We start from the raw sequence: 19,419 nt of genomic DNA, 5'->3' as shown, positions 1-19,419 counted from the left end.
GAGGTCCACCAGCTTCATGAACCCCTTTGCCCTCTTCAGAAAGTCTGAACGGGCCTGGGACAATTCCAAAATCTATTACATCTACAGTAATCCCCTGCCTATAGGACTGGAGGACGAGGAGACTACCAGAGACCCCCCCTGTGGCCTGGAGGAGCAGGCTGCACTTCCGCAGCCACCGTCATTCCAGGAATACGCCAAAGACCCTGCCAGCGGCATCGTCCTGGACCCTCCGATATTTTACATGCAGCTTTAGTGGAACACTGAGAGGATGCTGATAGAATTTACACAATGCACACATTCATTTCAATTCAAAATCAACGGTTATGTATTTCTCCATTTTTCATTTAATCCAATGTATATTCAAAAAGCGGCATGGTGCACTTTACAAAAGAAGCATAGGTACGACCAGAAAATGACCAGAAAACAAACGATTATCACTGCAGAGCTGTCGATCGTTCTCCAGGGGCAACATGATTGGTTCGCTAAAGAGTCAGTCACTGATTTATCTTCAGGCGATTGGCTGGGTCTCCCGTATCAGCCACTCGAGGGCCTCTCTGCGACCCTGCTTCTCCAGCTCTGCTCCCACCGTCTCCCGGCACTGCCTGTGGTACTCGTTCACCCAGTCACACTGCAGGACACAACGCAGGGCGTCAGGTGCCAGGGCCGCAACTATCGATGATTTGTTTTAGGGATTATTCTATGGATGACTTATTGTGCATTCCTTATTTTTTTTTTTTTATACTTTTACAGGATATATAAATGATGCACTCATACACACAAACAACTTCACATACATTTACAAGTATTCACAAACAAAAAAACAAAACAGCGAGACAAAAACGACAGAGCGACGGCAACAATGGGAGGTAAACAATACTGGGAACAGACATACTGGAGATGGAGGAAGGTGTATGGGTACACTAGAAGGTCTGAAGAGAAGTGCATTTGGTTACTCAAGATTCCGAAAGCCTGCTACCTCATCAGTAGAGGCAGTACAGGACTCCACCTTTTACTAAATATGTTTGGTTGAAGCCTCAGGGCATAAGTAATTTGTTCCATCTGGTAGATGTCCCATATTTTTTCCACCCACATACTATATATGTTGGTGGGGCTTATTTTTATTTTTAATATTTTTTTCTATAATACAGTACTGTATATCAATGAATCACCGGGAATATTTCTAAGATTGTTGATTTAATAGATTTCTTCATGATCAATTAAATTGATTAGTCTGATTAACCACTTTTTATACTTATTTGTGGAGGATTGCAAAAACACAAACTCACAATCCATTGCGAATCGTTCCTAGCTTGTAGATTGACTAAGCCCCCCCCCCCCCCCCCCAATCAATGAGTTTATTCAAAACAAAAATGTATATTCCATTAAATGGAGTAGTTTCATGAATTGTTGCACGCCTACAGCAAACCATGAACAGAATTGTGATGTGTGTCCGATGGCAATAGAAGGTAATAAGGTATTTGTCAACGACAATGGTCAAATGCAGAGTATTTTATGTACAAATGCTCACAATACAGAATGCGGTATTCTTCTGATTCTGTTTGATGCATTGAATAAGTAAATAAATGATCGTGGTCGAGTACTGGATGTATGTGGAATTACGTTTAAATACCAATTTAAATAAATTATACCTACCGGTACTGAAGGTGGTCAGTATAGACCGAAAGTTTGCAAATAAATATATTGATTGTGCACAGGTTTGAGTGTGCGGAGCTTCCCTTTATTTTTTCTTCGTTATCTTTTTGTGACTCCAGCACCTCGGAGATGAGTGGTGCTTTATTCTCTTCACATTTTTAACAAAATAATACTGGAAATGCCTCACCTCTTTCTTTGTGAGCAGCTCTGTGTTCATCATTTTCACTTGCATGGGCACCAGGGTAAGAGGATCAAATGTCAGACTGCCTCTGTTTCTGTAATTGTACTGAAGACATAAAAAAGGAAAACAGTATAAGTCCCTGTTCAATCTAAGGCGATTTACTTGCCGCTTCCAATTACGTGCAGTATCTATGTAGGATAAACTATCCAAAAATGCATGGCTTCATCGATTATTCATCTTTCTGGGAGCCATATTTTCTAGAAATTCTGCCAGCCGTCAGTCGTATTATAATATTAACAAATGTGGATCTTTTTTATTTTTCCATCACTTGTGCAATACACACTTGCAGCGTTTGTATGAATAGTTTTATCATCACTTTTAAGAGCCTGCTCAGGGACTACAGATGAAAATTTGCTTTTGGCTAACTCTGGCCCATTTACAGTACATGGATTAGAAAAATGACGTGTTGATAAACAAATACATTAACAATACACAGTGAAACCTGGTAAACTGGTGAAAATTAAACACAAATCCTAAAGACAAATAGATTAGTTGAACATCTCACCTTGGATTTACATGACACAACAAGGACCACATTTTCTATTCTTATGCCAAAAGATCCATCTTCATAGTATCCAGGTTCTAGAAAAACAAAACATAGGCAGCCGCATTTATCAGATTTAGTAGACATTCACTCTTTATACTATATATATATATAAGTATGTCAATAATACTGTGTGAAGGTCACGAAATTAACCCATTCTGAACTGGAACACGTTTTGGTGTCAGCATCATGTTATGCTTTAGCTATTTAAAAATAGCAGATCTACAAGCTCGTAGCGCGCCACCGAGTGGCGCGCTACGAGCTTGTAGGTCTGCTATTTTTGAAAAATCGAAGAACGACTGACATTTTTAGAATCTGATCTCAGGTCAGAATGGGTTAATCAGACCAGTGTGTGTCCAGTGGAAACCTCATATGAATCTGATCTCAGGTCAGAATGGGTTAAAAGGCACACCCGTTTCATGGCACACCATTGGGCAAGCACTGGTGTAGGGTATGTGCAGCATGTGGTACTGTACAGTCCATACTGTACTGGTGTAGGGTATGTGCAGCATGTGGTACTGTACACTACAGTATGTGTGTTAGGACATACCATCGCTGACGATCATGCCAGCCTCCAGAGGCTCATCAGCAAACGTCTTGTAGCTGATCCCGCATGGCCCCTCGTGTACGTTGAGGAAGCAGCCCACGCCGTGTCCTGTGCCATGCAGGTAGTCCAGGCCTGACTCCCACAGTGCTGCGCGAGCAAACGAATCCAACAAGTGACCTGCGGAGATGGGTGAACAGAGAAGTACAGGCAGATAGAACAGGGATTATTATTATTATACTTCATCTACTAAATTCAAGTTGTGTGGCTGTGGCGGCCAGGCCCAATTATGGGCAAAACTATCACAATACCGACTTTTCCCAAATTGGCTTTGTTGGACAATAGTTGACGTCAGCACAAATTGTCTTTGTTAGGGATGGTTGCTGTTGTGTGTGATGTCAGACCAGAGCTCAAATCAGCGAGAGAGAGAGAGAGAGAGAAAGAGGGAGGTATGTGATGGTAGTCCAGAGCTCGATCAGTGAGGGGGAGAAAAAAAAGAGAAGAAGAGAGGGATAGGAAAGGGGGAGAGGGAATGAGGGACAGAGAAAGGGAGGGATGGAGGGAGGGGGGAGGAGGAAGAGGAAGAGTGAGAAGAGGGACAGTGGGAGTGAGAGGAAGAGCCTATTCCACCCATGCAGTAACACGACAAATGCTGGGTACAAAAATTTGAACAGTGTTCACAGTGAGATTTTCTATGCCGATAACAACTCATGCATCGCTGTGGATTTAAACAAGCTGCATTTCAAAAGAGCCTCATCTGTTGATGGGAGTGGAAAGCTTGTCGCAGTAGCAATGCTACTGTACGAATTAAAACAATGCAATGCGGTTGAGACTGCATCCAACAATGGAATGCAATACGTGTACTTCAAAGGGTGTACGTGCACCTGTACCTTTGGTTCCATTGGGGAAAACCGCAGCACTGACAGCTATGTGTCCCTTCAGCACATAGGTGAAGCATTCCTATACGTCACAAACACAGGGGACAATTAAAAACATTTGTTGATGGCAGCCAGTCACAATCCGTTGGCACACTGCCAGGCAGGAAGTAAGTTACCTTCTCAAAAGCAGAGGCGATGCCAAAGTGCATTGTACGGGTGACATCTGTGGTTCCATCGCTGTGATGAAAAAGGATGATAAACACTGGTTCAAATTGCAACAAACCACATTCATTCATTCTTTGATACACGATAAGATAACGGTGGGATGATGTACACAGATTAGACACAACAAAGGACGACATGCGGAAACAACAGTCGGACGTGCGCTGCTCCGTGCTTGCAGACTTTAGGGTTTGAGGTAGGTCGTCGGTCTAATGACAGTCGTATAGTCGGACAGTCGATAATGCTGTCGGATTTAATGCTTACGTGTACTGAGCTCCAGAGTCTATCAGATAGACTTCATTCAAGGAAAGTGTTCTGTTGGTTTCAGGCAGGGGTCTACAGAAGAGAAAACAAGCAGATATTCAAAGCAGAGCCAGCCAAGGCACTCATTAAATTATACGTTGTGATAAAGTGACTGACCTGTAATGTATGATGGCTCCATTTGGACCAACACTGGAGATGGTAGGGAAACTGAGGCCGACAAAGTCTTTCTGCTGACTAAAAAAGACATCCTTTCAGAAAATGTTTCAAGGCAGCAGTGCATTTACGTGACCAATAGATGGCGGCATGACTTCAAAAGACAATCAATGTTTGTTTTAGCCCCTGCTAAAACATGGTAGACAAACCCATACAATACTACTATATATCATTCAAACTTGCAGAGTTAATTGTGTATCGTGTATTTTGAATGCACATATCAGTATTTAATTCATATAGCGGAGCACCCACTGCCTAAACTAAAAAGGCATCCAGAGGAAGCACACAGGTGCTTTTATTTTTTACTACTTTTTACTGTGTATTCCTCAGCCCATGTGTTGTAACCTCTGTGACTAATTCAACATTCTAAAATCTGACAAAGTAGTTATTTCCGATTAGAATTATACAGTAACATGGAAAATCATGTTATATTCACCTCAGATGAACTCAAATAGATTCATTGAACCAGTTAAACTGAAATGAATGTGGTGAAAATGGAAACCCAACCTGCGGAATTCCTCAGCCTTATCGGCAGCGGAGATCTCAGTCACTGTGCCTTTTGGTATCTATGAACCAAAAGAAACAGATATTATATGATGCCACTGTCCCATAATGATACAGCTGTACAGGTTTATGGGAGTAACAGAGTATTGGAAACCAAATAACCTCTTTTTCGAGCCAAGCAAATAGTTCACAAAGGGCGACCGCATCCTTGATCTGGTGGGGAGATAAATAAGGAACTGTCAACACAGTACATGTCACACTATACATGTATATAACAGATGAGTTTACAGAGATTTCACAACAAAAATGATTAGATATCAGGTCTGCTGTGTGACTGGGATTTTAAGGCGGTACAAAGGTTCTTACATGGGCATTTCTCATGCCTTGAATCTCAGTGGCATTCTTGACTGCCTTGGCCAGGCAGAGTGGAGTGTAGGGGATAGGAGCACGGTGAATCTAGAAAAGATTAGGAGAAAACATTTCCATCTGTTAAGACTTCAGAAAGCAACATTGTCTAGAGCATTTTAGATAAGCTCTTGAATTTCTGTATGACAATGTTAGACAAGTAACAAACTAAATGGGGCCAACACTGCACAGTCAATCAATAACAAAGAATAGCACTATTTAATTTAATATGATTTATGTGCAGAATGTTTTGAGAACCTATTGAAAAACTCATGACCCAGAAACCAGAGCAGTGAAAACAAACAAATACTAATAGTGAAATAACATTACATACAACAAGGTACAGTGAAAAATTAAAGTACATGCGATTATGTCAAACATCACATGCAACGTGCTTGTATAGCGGCTCTCTCTCACCTTGGGGATAACTTGCGTGAGGGCACAACTGGCTTTGTCACAGATCCACACTTTGTCCTTGGGGCCCAGGGAGGCGCAGATGGCCTGGAGCTCAGCGTAGACCGATTCATACGGGTGCGTCTTGACGCTCAGCTCAGGCTTGCTGGGGGAGTCCAACTGCAAGTGGAGCCTCGCCGTTGGATCAGCCAGCCTCTTCAGGTCCACAAACAGTCTGCACATCAAAGGGGTTCCCCATTTCAGAATGTACACAGTAACATCCTCAGTGTTCATTGAACTCAGTCTATGTTTCTACACTCCCATAGTTACAAATGGATACAAAAAAAAATAAAATGGCGATTTTACTTTGGTCGGACCCAAAAATCTGGCCTCGGTCAGACTATACAACTGACAACGAGGTGCCCTTGAGCAGGACATTCGACTACCCACTTTGACACTATAATAAAAAAAGAATACAGCAGCGTATTAGCATCAGGCACCAATCTATAACCCAGGACCGATGGCAAGTCATCTTCTCTTATATTGTTACAGTTCTGTGCTTTACTCTACCATTACCTGTATCTTTGTTTCATCCATACTGCGGTGCTGCTATGACAACTGAATTTCCAAAGATTAATACTGTCTGTCATCATCATGTCATCTAACCAATCTAATTATTTTTTTACACATAAAATACAATCAATCAAAAAAGAAAGAAAAAAGAAAGAGGAAAACAGAATGGTAAACAGCTAAACTATTTTGACAATGCTATAAGAATGCTACATTATATTAGCTTACCTTATTGTGCTCAACCCCACAATAGCGTATGCAAAGAACACAGGGTTATACTCAATGTCTGACCCACGGAGGTTGAAAAGCCCTGGGGAAAGGAAAAAAGCAAGATTTCATTTTTGTGCATTTTTAAATGGCGTTAATGGTGATTTAAGGGTCCACGTGCTTTGATTATGCCTTCATTATGATACAAAATGTTTGCGTTAGGACTCAATTTGCTATGAAATCTTTACATTTATTTTTGGTGGAGTGGAAAGGTCTTGTGAAAACCATTCTATTTACAAATGTATTGTATTAAAAGGTCTTGTGAAAACCATTCTATTTACAAATGTATTCCTGTCAAACCTGAAAACAAACTCATGGGTATGTAGGAGTAGGATATCACCGCTATTAATAGACCACCAACCACCCACTAATCATACATGGGTCCCCCTCAAGGTAAACCCAAAATGGAACCCTCTTGTGCAAATGCGACCTGATGGCAATCAAAAATCACAAAAACACGCTAACACTCAAGCTAACCAATCAGGCACAAGTGCTCATTAATCCATGTTAATGAGGTGCTTAGACGGGCATTTGGAGAGACACCCTTGCACCCTGGGGTCCTTGGATCGTGATAAGATATCAACATTGACGTATACAATATGGGGTCTAATAACAGTGTGGCTCTCATGTGGATTTCAGACAGTCTATGACGTCACCTATGGTTCATCTGTGACATAATGGCTCCATGTTTGGGAAGGTTTCAGCCCTATCTGACCACCAGCGACTTCCATCATAAAAGTAAGTTAAACATTTAAAATGTAATCACAATAGGCCTATAGGAAGAACAACAATGCGCGAGATATTTCATCATTTGCATGCATGAGAAATTTGACGCTGATGAGTCCATTGTTTTTTTTTCCCCCATACGAATTACGTTAAAAGTCTTAAAACCAAAGCCAGTGGTCTCAACTAACTTTCTTTGCATATTTTTCACGAATTCACCAACAGAAATGGCAAAGATCAGTATGTGCAGGTAACCGTACATGCAATGTCATCCAGGGCTGTGGCAACAAACCAGGTGATTTTCCTTTCTGTCATCTTGGCTCGGAGGGCTGTAATCTTGTCTTGCCAAGACATACCTGTGGAAAAAAGTCACAGTATTTGCAATGTATTATGTAATGTGGGTGTCTTTATCCAAAGCACCTGAGATGCCCTGAGAGCATTCATATCAAACAAGCTCAACTGGAGTCGCAAGCTCAACTGGACTCAAATGCTCAACCTTGGTTCCATTAGCGCCTACATTTGTAAGTTACTGTTATTCACATAGAAAACAACTCAGCATTTCATAACGAACTGTGTCAGGTTCTGTTATCCCCTGCAGGGACAACAGAAAGTAAGAGAGATTTCGTTAATGTCATCAGCACAGCAAGCAGGTCAGGGGTCGACACTAAGGTCTCAGAGGCACTTGCCTGTCGGGCAAGTACAGGTCATGTTCGACTTGCCCAAAGGTCATGCCCACTTGCCCGAAAGTAAATCGTACAATGACGTCCATTATAAAATATGTAAAAATACAACTAGCAACTGCTAGTTTTAATGAAGAGTGAAGACGGAATGCACTTGCAACCTGAAAGGAAACACCACTTGCCCTGGGCAGTCAGGCAACCATTAGTGTCAACCCTTGAAGCTGAAATGTCTCTGTGAGCAAATAAGGAAACAAATGTCAAACTTGGACTACAATTTAGAAAAAAAGAGACAATCCGGGCACTCAAAGACAAAAGGAGGAATAGCCTTTATTTAATTAAAAGGCAACTGCCAACATGTTTGGACCATAACATGTCTTCATCAGGGCGCTCTGATAACGGTAAATAGCGGTTATTCCTCCTTTTATCTTTGAATGCCCGGATCGGCTCTCATTCTTTCTATGCCGTGGTCCCATTTGATCCGCGTGAGCACCTTTAAAGGAGAATTCCATACTAAAAGGCTTTCTTACCTTTCTTTGTAGTTGTTACGTCCCCACCAAAGAGGTCCAGGTGTTATTTTGTGCAAAAGCTCCTTATTGGCTATTTCCCCTACCATAAGCCCTAAATGAATTGCATTGAATGGAATGGGAATTGAATGGGGCTATGGGGTGTTGTGCTAATTCACTTATTTCCATCGCTCAAAATTATAATTTCTTTGTATATATCCTCTCTTCATAATGTAATAATATCCCAAGCGGCACACTTCACTACTTATTCCGATGGAAATAAGCAAACTAGCATAACACCCCATAGCCCCATTCAATTCCCATTCAATGCAATGCAATTCATTGAGGTCTTATGGTAGGGAAAATAGCCAATAAGGAGTTTTTGCACAAAAAAACACCTGGACCTCTTTGGTGGGGACGTAACAACTACAAAGAAAGGTAAGAAAGATAAGAAAGCATTCTAGCATGGAATTCTCCTTTAACCATGTCACTTTTGTATCTCCGGTGAGCACCTGGTTATTCCTTATTTTTTATACCTTTTTTTATTACAATTTGTTTGTTGCCATCACAGTTGCTGCAGATGGTGTGGTAGAATTCACAGGTGAGGGGACACGACAACAAATCTATATCCATCCAAATATGTACCATAAATGTGCAAAGATGCACACTAACCGGTATACTCCAATCCCAAGGTGATGAGCTGTGTGCTGGGTCTAGCAGGGCGGTCCTCCCATACAACATCTATCAGGTTATCCTGCATTGCAACCAGAGAGTGCCCTGCACTGCTCAGAGCCTTGGACATGTTCTTCCACTGGTCTGAAATAAGCATACATTACAATAAAGTGAAAAGAAGTGACCACTTGACTGATCTCTGTTCAGTCTAATACAGTATATGTTTGCAATGTAAATGTGTATTGTACATTAGGCTGTGTAGTGTGTACATTAATATTTGTGGTGTTAGTCTTCAGAGCTGTAAATGTATGAATAATGGTATAATAGGAATGATGACTGAATATCAGTTCGGGGAGGGTTTGGGGGTTTGCTACCCACCAGCAGCAATGATCCATGGGTCCACGCCAACTTTGGAGTTCTCAGGCAGGATACTGATCAGCCAGTCCTCCTGAGTTGGAGTCTCCTTCAATCCTAGATGTGACAAACATTATACAGTAATGCCTAATTTATACTTCTGCGACAAATGTGTTGGAAAAAAATAGATCTCAAACTACATGTTTGCACATAAGGAGAGAGCAAATCAGAAATGTAAGACGGAGCAAGACCCGACCTGGCCTTGTATGCCATGAGCAAAATGTTTAAAGTGATCAGCAGCCAGTGTAGGGAAGTTAAAATCATCAAATGTTTTGGACCCAGTTAAAAGGCAAACCGGAGCATTCTGAACTAATTGCAAGAGGACTTCATGTTGGAAGGGTTTCTAAAGACATTTACTTGAAGCAGGAAGAGGAGCAATTCATTGGGGAAGCTCAAGGCTATCTTTACTAGTTAGTTAGAGAATATTGGGTATTGGCCATGTGATTTGATCAAATAAAATGTAGTATAGTAAAGTTTTTGAGAGCTCAATGGTTCTTGTATTTCTTGCATTTTGATGGTTATTGGAGATCAAGGTGTAAAAAGAGGATGAGTTTGTTCGTTGAGCAGGGATCAACTCTGCTGGACACGTTTGTTGGGGTTTTAAAAGGAGCCACTAGATACAGAGCAGCCTGGTAGGTACTATGAGCGGATCATCCGTGGACTGGAGAAGAGCTGGGGCAGTAGCAGGGGAATTTAGTGCAGTATAGTTTGCTAGCGTTATCTGCAAGCCATACCCTTAAAGCAGGGGTGTCCAAACCTTTTGCAAAGGGGGCCATATTAGAAAGTATTAAAACACCCAAGGACCAACTACATAATGTACCTTCGGATTTAAACGTTTCTATTTAACTATCGTCATCAATATTTGAATGAATAGTTTTATTTCGGTCTTAAAACAACAATGTACATGATTATTACAGCCGCAAAAGCATTTTACAGGACATGTTTGGACCGAAAAAAGTGTAGCTTATATAGTGCCTAGCCTTTCATCAAGATTTAATATCAATGGTCAGTGTGTGCTGTGAACAAAAAGTGTAACTACTTTTCATATATTGTAACCAGACGAGCACGATAAAAAAAGAAAATACAATGAACAAGTAACACTGACATATTGTGGCGCTCTGCGCCTTTAACGCTCTCCTACGCACATGCACGCACGCACACGCCCACGCACGCACGTCACGTCAGGTCCTACGAAAATGGATGAATGGCACGGGAGCGAGCTTGAGGAAGTGAGCTGGCGTCTCTGACAGCTGTCACCTCGGACGCCCGCAGATAGTGTCTGTGTGCAGCCTACCTCTGGCTGGTGAGAGACAGACGGGGCCTCGTGAACAGTGGGATTAATCAGCATCAACCCAGAAGGAATTTCCCCGACGGAGCGTGGCTGCTCGTCCGACGCCCGGTTGGCGCTGGCGTCGCTGACAACACGGTGTCCTCTGGATCGTATGATGAGGAAACGTACGGAACGCGTCATCACCTGTCAGTAAGCGATCTCACACACAGCGCTCTGACCGTGACTATCTGACGTCGGACTGACTTTGTTTCGTTCTTTTATTTTGTTTGGGGGGGGGGGGGGGACATTCTCAAACTGTGATACTGATGCTTGCGTGCTGGAACATTGAACATGGAACATTGAACCGTGAACATTTATTATTTGATTTGGGGTTTGGGTTCACTGTTTACAATACACTGCTCACTTGAATGAAGTCCTCTGTGTGTGCGTCTTTCCTTTATGCTTGTTTATGGTATTCTTGTGTGTCTACTGTTTGTTCAGGGGTTGATATATTATTATTATTATTATTTATCTATCCCTTGTACGGTTGTTGGGGCTGTTATTATTTAACCTTTTTTGTCAGACTGGGTCTCTGACTGGCACCCCGACGCGAGCTCGCCCCAACAAACCGCTACAATATTATACTCTGTGAAATGCCCAGGTTAAAAAAAATGTCCCATACTGTTCGATTATGACATGCACAGAAAAGGCATGCCGAGGTTCATATGGTTATGAGGTGAACAGAGTTGAACTTTACCCATCTTCATGACGGTCCAGTTGTTGTCCATCTGCTGACTGGCCTGCAGAAAGTAGCGTCCATCTGTCCACATGGCTGCATGCTGCTCTGTCACAATGGCCGTGCCTGTCACACAGAGCACACACAACTACTGCAGGAAACTCACTTTTTACAGCAAACTATCCAAATTGCTTGGAGTTAGAAAGTTCCGATACACCAGTCAGTTCTGAACTTGCACTGTAATTGTTTGAGAGGTATTCCACCAATGTCTCCATATACAGTAGCACTCCAAACTCATGATCCACCATTGGAACCACTGGTATCTGTTCATTTTCAAAGCCATCTCAGGAATGGAACCCCTTACATTTGCTCTATGTTGGATCAGACCCTATCCTATGATCAGACCCATTCGAGTGTCTTCCTGATCCTCAAGGTTCCATTTGCTAACACAGAGCTAGGCATGGCAGCATGCTCCGTCTGTATGTACTCCATTTCAAAATCAGACCACTGCCTTCCTTGGGTCAATTCAGTGAAATTATTATTATTATTATTTCCAGCACTTTTGTTCAACGATATAACTGTTTTAACCCATTCTGAACGGGAACCCATTTTGGTGTTAGCATTATGTTATGCTTTAGCTATTGAAAAATAGCAGATCTACAAGCTCATAGCGCGCCACCGAGTGGCGCGCTGCGAGCTTGTAGGTCTGCTATTTTTTGAAAAATCGAAGAAAGACTGACATTTTTAGAATCTGATCTCAGGTCAGAATGGGTTCATCAGACCAGTGTGTGTCCAGTGGAAACCTCGTATGAATCTGATCTCAGGTCAGAATGGGTTAAGGCAGATTCACACTATGGTCCCGGGGGTGCACTGTGGACCACTTGGCAGATGTCGTGGTAGTGTGAATGCTGCATACTGTTCCCGGGACCAATTTAAGTATACTCGGATACGGATCGCTGCAAAAGCCACCATTACAGGTGAATGAAGTGTGGGTTGACCACTTAAAACCTATTCCAGAAATGTGTAAAATAGCTGATACAGCTACACAAGCACACAATGCGACACAGCTTGTAGATCTACGACCTTCTGACGTTTTTGAAGATTTTGGAAACATTTGCTCATGATGACACGCCCACAATAGGGATAGCACGTTGTACAGGGACAAGACTCCAAGCAACCAGGTACAACATTTGGCAGAAGTCTATCAGGTTCCCTGCCAGTAACGGGATATTCCTTCAACAACAATGGTAAAACTTGCTCCGATCATTATTTCTATTCAGAACTACAGTGGTGTGAAGAATTGCCCATTGTTTGCCCAAATAAAGGGCTACCCACTCAATGAAACAACATCGCCCGCCCTCGTCCCATGCTATCCCACACATCCAGTATTCTCCACAACCTTGTTAAAAGTGCTGATTCACGATGACTGCTTTAGGTCAGAATCCTTTAAGAGTAGTAGATACTGGCCCACATTTATCAAATGGAGTGTACAACAAATCTTAAATTTTAACACAATAATGAGTTTACACCAAAGTCCACATTTAGTAAGCGATCGTATAGTCAATCCTAGCGTACATTTGGTCTGTGCTTTGATATATCTCATGGCTGAAACCGACCGTCATTAAGCCATTCTGACCGGGAACCCGTTTTGGTGTTAGCATCATGTCATGCTTTAGCTATTGAAAAATAGCAGATCTACAAGCTCATAGCGCGCCACCGAGTGGCGCGCTACGAGCTTGTAGGTCTGCTATTTTTGAAAAATCGAAGAACGACTGACATTTTTAGAATCTGATCTCAGGTCAGAATGGGTTAATCAGACCTTGTGTGTGTCCAGTGGAAACCTCGTATGAATCTGATCTCAGGTCAGAATGGGTTAATAACAACATGCCCTAAAATATTCTCGAAACGCCCCGATTTTACGGCATGAACAACCAGAATATGACCAAACAACGTCTGGAAAGCCAATAGGAAGGAGTTTCTTGCATAAACATACAGTATGGATGAAGGCTGGTATGTGCTGGGATGGCTATATACTGTATATCCGATCTCCTGGTGGCCCAAATAAATCCACAGCATGAAGATCACATGCGCTGGGCACAGGTTTGGAGCGTCAGGTTTTATCCTATAAACAAATCTGTGGAGCGATGCCCTGGGCACAATGGAATGATAAATGCTGACAATTGCAGTGATCTCGCCGTATTTGTTTAGTCTACACCACTTTGATAAATGAGGGCCAATGTGTTCAAATGTGATCCTTGCTACTAGAATTGTACTAGAATAGATTAGAGTGTGCTGTAATATTATTACAGAACACTCGCAGGGTCTCTCTTAGCTTACTTGAGCCCACAGTTTTGTACATGCACACACACCCAAACAAGCAAACATGTTTGTACACACACACACACACACACACACACACACACACACACACACACACACACACACACACACCTGCAGATCCATTGAATCCACAGATGAATTCACGTCTGCAGTCACATGGTGCAATGTATTCACTCTGAGAGAGGGAGATGGGATAGAGAGGGAGAAAAAAAATTGTCATTAATAATCAGCTTTGAGTGGTCAAAGCTTGATTGGTTCTTAATTACTTCATCTGCTGCTCTTCACACATCACGGTTTGTAGATGAAGAGGAGGGGAAATGCGATAAATGATCATCTGTAAAGGGTATAATTTATTCTAAAGTTCAGACAAACACTTCAGTAGTGTTTGCTGATCAGAGGACAGAGGTGACTGAGGATATGCACAAGCAGCAATATAATAAACTATATGCTGCAGAAGATAAGCTGGAAAATAGCCTAAGCACAATAACACTGTCCACCTTTTTACCTGCAACTGTATTGCAAAAGGCGTCTGCCTTTATCTAGCCTGGCTTTCAAAACAGCCAAAGCTTGTGCAATTTTTCACCTCATGTTAGTTGACATGGCCATGACGATATGAGCAAAGCATTAGGCAAAATACAAGGTCTTGCCTTGTCTGCAATAGTCTGACCTGATGATCTCTCTAAATTGCGTGAGAAATGTTGTTATGGAAGCAAAATGTACATTGCACAAATCCCCCCCATTTTCTCAGCATAAAAAGAAGGTAGAATTGTACAAACATGCAACTTTCAAAATTCTCTCCCACCCTGACGTGTGGATGTGTGTGTGTGTGTGTGAGAGACATGTTACTAAACCTGATGTGCATCCCCAGATGGAACAATGTAGGCCTGGATGGGCTCAGTGTAGTATTTTCCATTCTTCATCACCTGACGAAGCCGTCTGAGCAGCTCCACTGTGATCTTTGGAGACATGATCTCGTCTGGATGAAGAAAGACAACGTTTCATTCTGTTATATTACTTGGGGAGGGTGATTGGGTGCAATGCGAAGTGTATACTGTAGTGGTGAGTGCAGTGTGCACATGCACACTCAATATTATATTTAGGGATGCTCCCATCAGGTTTTTTGGGACCGATCCCGATCACCGATTGTTTTTCTCATGATCGGACGATACCGATCTTGTGCGTAAGGGAAAATGTTGAATATTTCCAAAATTATTATATGTCAAAACTGTTCCTGTGTGTGTGGGGAGGAAGGGGAGAATGTTTAGGCATGTCACAAAGATGCAAAATGATATTATACTATATATATGACTTTTATACCACTTTATATAAAAGATCGGTTTCTCCAGATAGGGGAAATTGCCGACCACCGATCGAGTCATTTGGAGTGAATATCGGCCGATCACCGATCGGTGGCCGATTGATCGAAGCATCTGTAATATTTATTGACTGATTACTTCATTGATTGATTGTATGAGATAAAAGACAAAGGACCCCTGAGGATCCTTGAGTCACTGATTTTGAGAACCACCGACTTAAATAACAAAATCTACCTCCTCAAGCCGTGCATAAGCCACACCTGACGGCCGCCGACGGCCTCATACTAGGGTTTGCCTCCTAAATCTGCCACTGAAGGCTATACTATATAATAAATAGTGAGGGCACGAGTGTGCTCGCTGAAGTGAGTGTGCTCGCTCAAGTGTGCACACTGAGCACAAGTGAGAATTATTTATCTGCATGCTGATCCCAAGATCACCTGTTACATTGTTAAGAGTTTATAGCTAGAGATTCCAAGCTTTATGACTCTCCTGATGGAGAAAGGTAATTGCAATGACGACAATCCTTAAACTACTTTGCCTTTGTTTTTACTATTTTGAAAAACATTTTTGAATAGTTAAAATAGCCTATCTACAAGCTCAGAATGTGTCGATGTAGATTGGCAGTTTTAACTATTCAAAAATGTTTTTCAAAATAGTAAAAAAAGAAGAAGAAAAAGACAGTAGTTTAGGGATAAGGGGTGTCCTACTCTATGGTAGGACACCCTCTATGGAAGAGCAGGGAGACAGAGACCACCCCCAACCACTGCAGATATACTAAATTGTATCAATGAATTTAATCTAAACTGCATTGGTTAAAATTAAAAAGTTATATTCATTAAAATAAGTTACAAATTGTAGCTTTAAGTGTTAGTAGACAATACTACAATACTGGTATACTTAAATAGCGGATGAGTCTAAAATGTAAACTTGTTCAGACTTGTGTGGTTCACAGCAGTAAGACACATTGCAATCTGGCAATAACGTCCGACATCCAAACACCAATTTCAACCAACTATAGTCCCCATATTGAGCAAAATGCACTTCAGACATAATCTCATCACTATGATTCTAAAAAAATAAACAATTATTATAAGATTACCCGTCTGTAGGGAGCCCATGTTGACTTCAAGTGACTGGGGGATTAGAATGCCTACTTGTCTTAAAGTAGAGTTCAAAGTCACACCCTAGAATAGTGGATCTTTAACCTGTCTCAAAGTCAATAGGCTGATTACACCAAGTCTGAGAGAAGATCTGTGGTTAAACATTAAAGAATTGCTTCAAAGTAAATTGTGTGTCCCTGTCCATAGGTAAATCTAGGTTGTAGTAAAATAGCTACAAATCTTAAATATTAATACACATTATTTATGAAGTTATCCATAGACCCACTCATTTTTTCACCTTTTTCATATATATATATATTTTAATATTTGATATGCTTTCGGCCACTCTACAAGGATCCCCATTTGATAAAATGTTCATCCCTACCCTGGGGCCACATCAGTGATGGTTCCTTAATTGTATTTTCTTGTAATAATGAAGATAACTAGAAACTCCCATAATTACTGGGAGAAATTACAACAATGTGCGAACACAACAGCAAGATTTGCGAACTGTTGCGATAAAATAAGTTTAGCCAATGGAATACAACCACGCACATATAAACAGAGCTTCTGAGGAGGGGAGGGGGAGGTATACTATTTAATAGTATAATATTTAATAGTTTTGAGGAAGAAAATGCTGTTAATTAATTGTCCCAAAGTGACTGCAAAACCTTGCTGCTATTTGTTTCGAAAAGATATACCCTGGCCTGGCCTCTATAACATAACACAATGTGACATAGCCCAGTGTGTTGCTGTACACTCACTGTATACTTTCACCGTTTTCTTAAACTGTTTTTTTTATTATATTTTGACACTTATGTTTTATTATATTTTGACACTTGCTTTGGCAGTAAATGTATGTTCTCTAATGCCAATAAAGCTTCAAGTGAGACACTGACTGTATGTGTCATATAAATAATCATAGTTAATAAATAAATAACCAGTTAAATAAAGAAATAACCATAGTTAAATTAATAATCATAATAAATAACCATAGTTAAAATAATAATCAATAATTAACCATAGAGTTAATAAATAAATATCACAGGCCCCCCGTCACGTGACCGTCACCTCGATGAGCCCATTGGTTGGCTCTCGGCATGCTGATGCTATTATTGTTTACAAGTTACCAGCTTGGCTGTGTTAATGGATGAATGTCTGCATTCAGAGCTGCTTATTTACATTATGAAGAATATGTAGCCAACATTAAGTTATAATGAGATAGGCCGCACACTGTTGACGTTCACGGTTTTCAACTATGAAACCGTCATGATTGTACTTCACCCTGTTTTGCGCACCTTGCTACATTTACATACAACGTTAAATCTACATAAACGTTCACATTTCAAATATAAAGTGCTCACCCCGGGGCCACGGATGTTAGAATTTTGCACGGGCGGGTATTAGCACCCATGTATTCCATATTGTTCAATAAAATGCATTTTTATCCGACCGCCGGCCAGTTTCTCAGTGTTTTCGCCATAAGCTTCATCTACGCCCCCCTATCGGTTGGATGGTGTATTGCACGCTGATACAATGTAACGTTTTGAGAAAATGGCCACCGATCGGATTAAAATGCTTTTTATTGAAGAAAACTGAATGCAGGGGTGCTAATACCCACCCGTGAAGAATTCTAACATCCGTGGCCCCGGAGGTGAGCCCTTTATATTTGAAATCTGAACGTTTGTGTACACGTTTGCTTTGTTAATGTATCAAGGTGCGCAAAACAGCGTACAGGTTCCGCCATGACGCTCGTGAAGGACGAGCGTCGTCATGTAAACGATCGCTAGTTTTCAACCAAAATATCGGTCCCTGCAGTTTTGGGCGAATTGATGTAAGGAATTAAATTGGGTCGCTGTTTATTTTATTTGTGGATGTGTTCATATACGATTTACCGATCTTTAAAATGAGTATGATTGTTTTTGGTAGATTTCTCGTATGAGTTTCATAAGCCTTGTTGTATCATAATAATAATAGCATCAATGGAGTGCAGAGACAGGCGTGGACTGAATGTTCGTTCCCCCGTTTGTCAACAACATCCCGTTGCTCGCTCGCGGAGCCACGCGACGCGCAAAATTTACCAAACTAAACGAGTTACCTTACATGCAGTGGCTGTAACATTATACAAACAAAGTAACCAATATTACCTTAGAAATGCAATTGTTTCGTTAAAAACACTCTTTTACCAATGGTACCCTGTGTTCATTTAGAAAACAGGAGGCTGCCATTTAATCGTTGACGTTTCTGGTCACGTGACCGTGGTTTCTGCCAGTAGGCTTGGTGGGATCCAGACTCGCCTCTCTTTTCATTGAATATTCCAGTAGGGAAGTGTTGTTTTCTGTATTGTTTTGTTTTCCGTCTCGTGTGTATGATGCAGACATAACATGTAATAACCACAGTAAAGGGGCCTACGTTTAAGTGATATTTCATTGTTAAAATAAGTGTTAGCTGCACAAAAGATGTTGCTGGAGGCTGGAGCGAGTGCAGATCGAGAGCCATCCATCCATAACAATGCGATGTTCAAGTTGGATCAAAATGTCATAGAGATTGAGGGTAATAATACAGTCCATTATGATCCATCCAATACCCAAAAACAGAAACAATTTCAACTGTTCAACTCTCACAAATTATCCACATAAATGTTTAATATATGGTCTCCAAATCCAATCATAAACTGTCTACATTTAAATTGTGATGAATTGAAAATGGAGGACCCTGATGTAAACTAGTCTTTGCCTTAATTAGTGCTTTTTCTGGTTTTAACTTACGTAGTAGTTTTTGTATTAATGTACTTTTGTTGAAATGTACCCATTCTACATAGGCTACTCTGTATAAAATTTCTAATTTCCACAGGAATACCTTCATATCGTTAACTAAAATGTTGAGTTTTTTTTTTTGCATAAATCAGTGTTATTAGCCAACACTTTGCAGAAAGAGGATAATTCAAGCTTTTTGTAGTGGCGGTGT

General features: G+C 41.1%; 1 protein-coding gene across 1 annotated transcript; it reads right to left on the bottom strand.

Annotated features, from left to right (window-relative positions):
• Window positions 1-321: 321 nt before the first annotated feature.
• On the bottom strand, window positions 322-18,704 carry xpnpep1 (X-prolyl aminopeptidase (aminopeptidase P) 1, soluble). The gene is made up of 20 exons (XM_080759463.1): window positions 18,600-18,704; window positions 14,888-15,012; window positions 14,148-14,211; window positions 11,718-11,822; window positions 9,655-9,747; window positions 9,277-9,420; window positions 7,682-7,777; window positions 6,660-6,741; window positions 5,886-6,096; window positions 5,430-5,519; window positions 5,226-5,276; window positions 5,067-5,125; window positions 4,503-4,580; window positions 4,347-4,418; window positions 4,037-4,097; window positions 3,873-3,942; window positions 2,989-3,162; window positions 2,400-2,476; window positions 1,841-1,939; window positions 322-628 (listed from the first exon to the last, which is right to left on the bottom strand). The coding sequence occupies exons 2-20, from the start codon at window positions 15,002-15,004 to the stop codon at window positions 509-511; spliced, it is 1,863 nt and encodes a 620-aa protein (XP_080615589.1). The 5' UTR covers window positions 15,005-15,012; window positions 18,600-18,704; the 3' UTR covers window positions 322-508.
• Between the last annotated feature and the right edge of the window lie 715 nt (window positions 18,705-19,419).

Source organism: Protomyctophum bolini (genome assembly GCF_963924005.1).
Source record: "Protomyctophum bolini genome assembly, chromosome: 3".
Classification (NCBI taxonomy): domain Eukaryota; kingdom Metazoa; phylum Chordata; class Actinopteri; order Myctophiformes; family Myctophidae; genus Protomyctophum; species Protomyctophum bolini.
This window is presented reverse-complemented; position numbering and strand designations above follow the sequence as displayed.

Coding starts and splice junctions, on each gene's coding strand:
- xpnpep1 (XM_080759463.1), bottom strand. CDS start 15,004: ATGTCTCCAAAGATCACAGTGGAGCTGCTCAGACGGCTTCGTCAGGTG. Junction 5,126..5,225: donor TTGCTTGGCTCGAAAAAGAG/GTTATTTGGTTT, acceptor TTTGGTTCATAG/ATACCAAAAGGCACAGTGAC. Junction 629..1,840: donor AGCTGCTCACAAAGAAAGAG/GTGAGGCATTTC, acceptor TGTGTCCTGCAG/TGTGACTGGGTGAACGAGTA.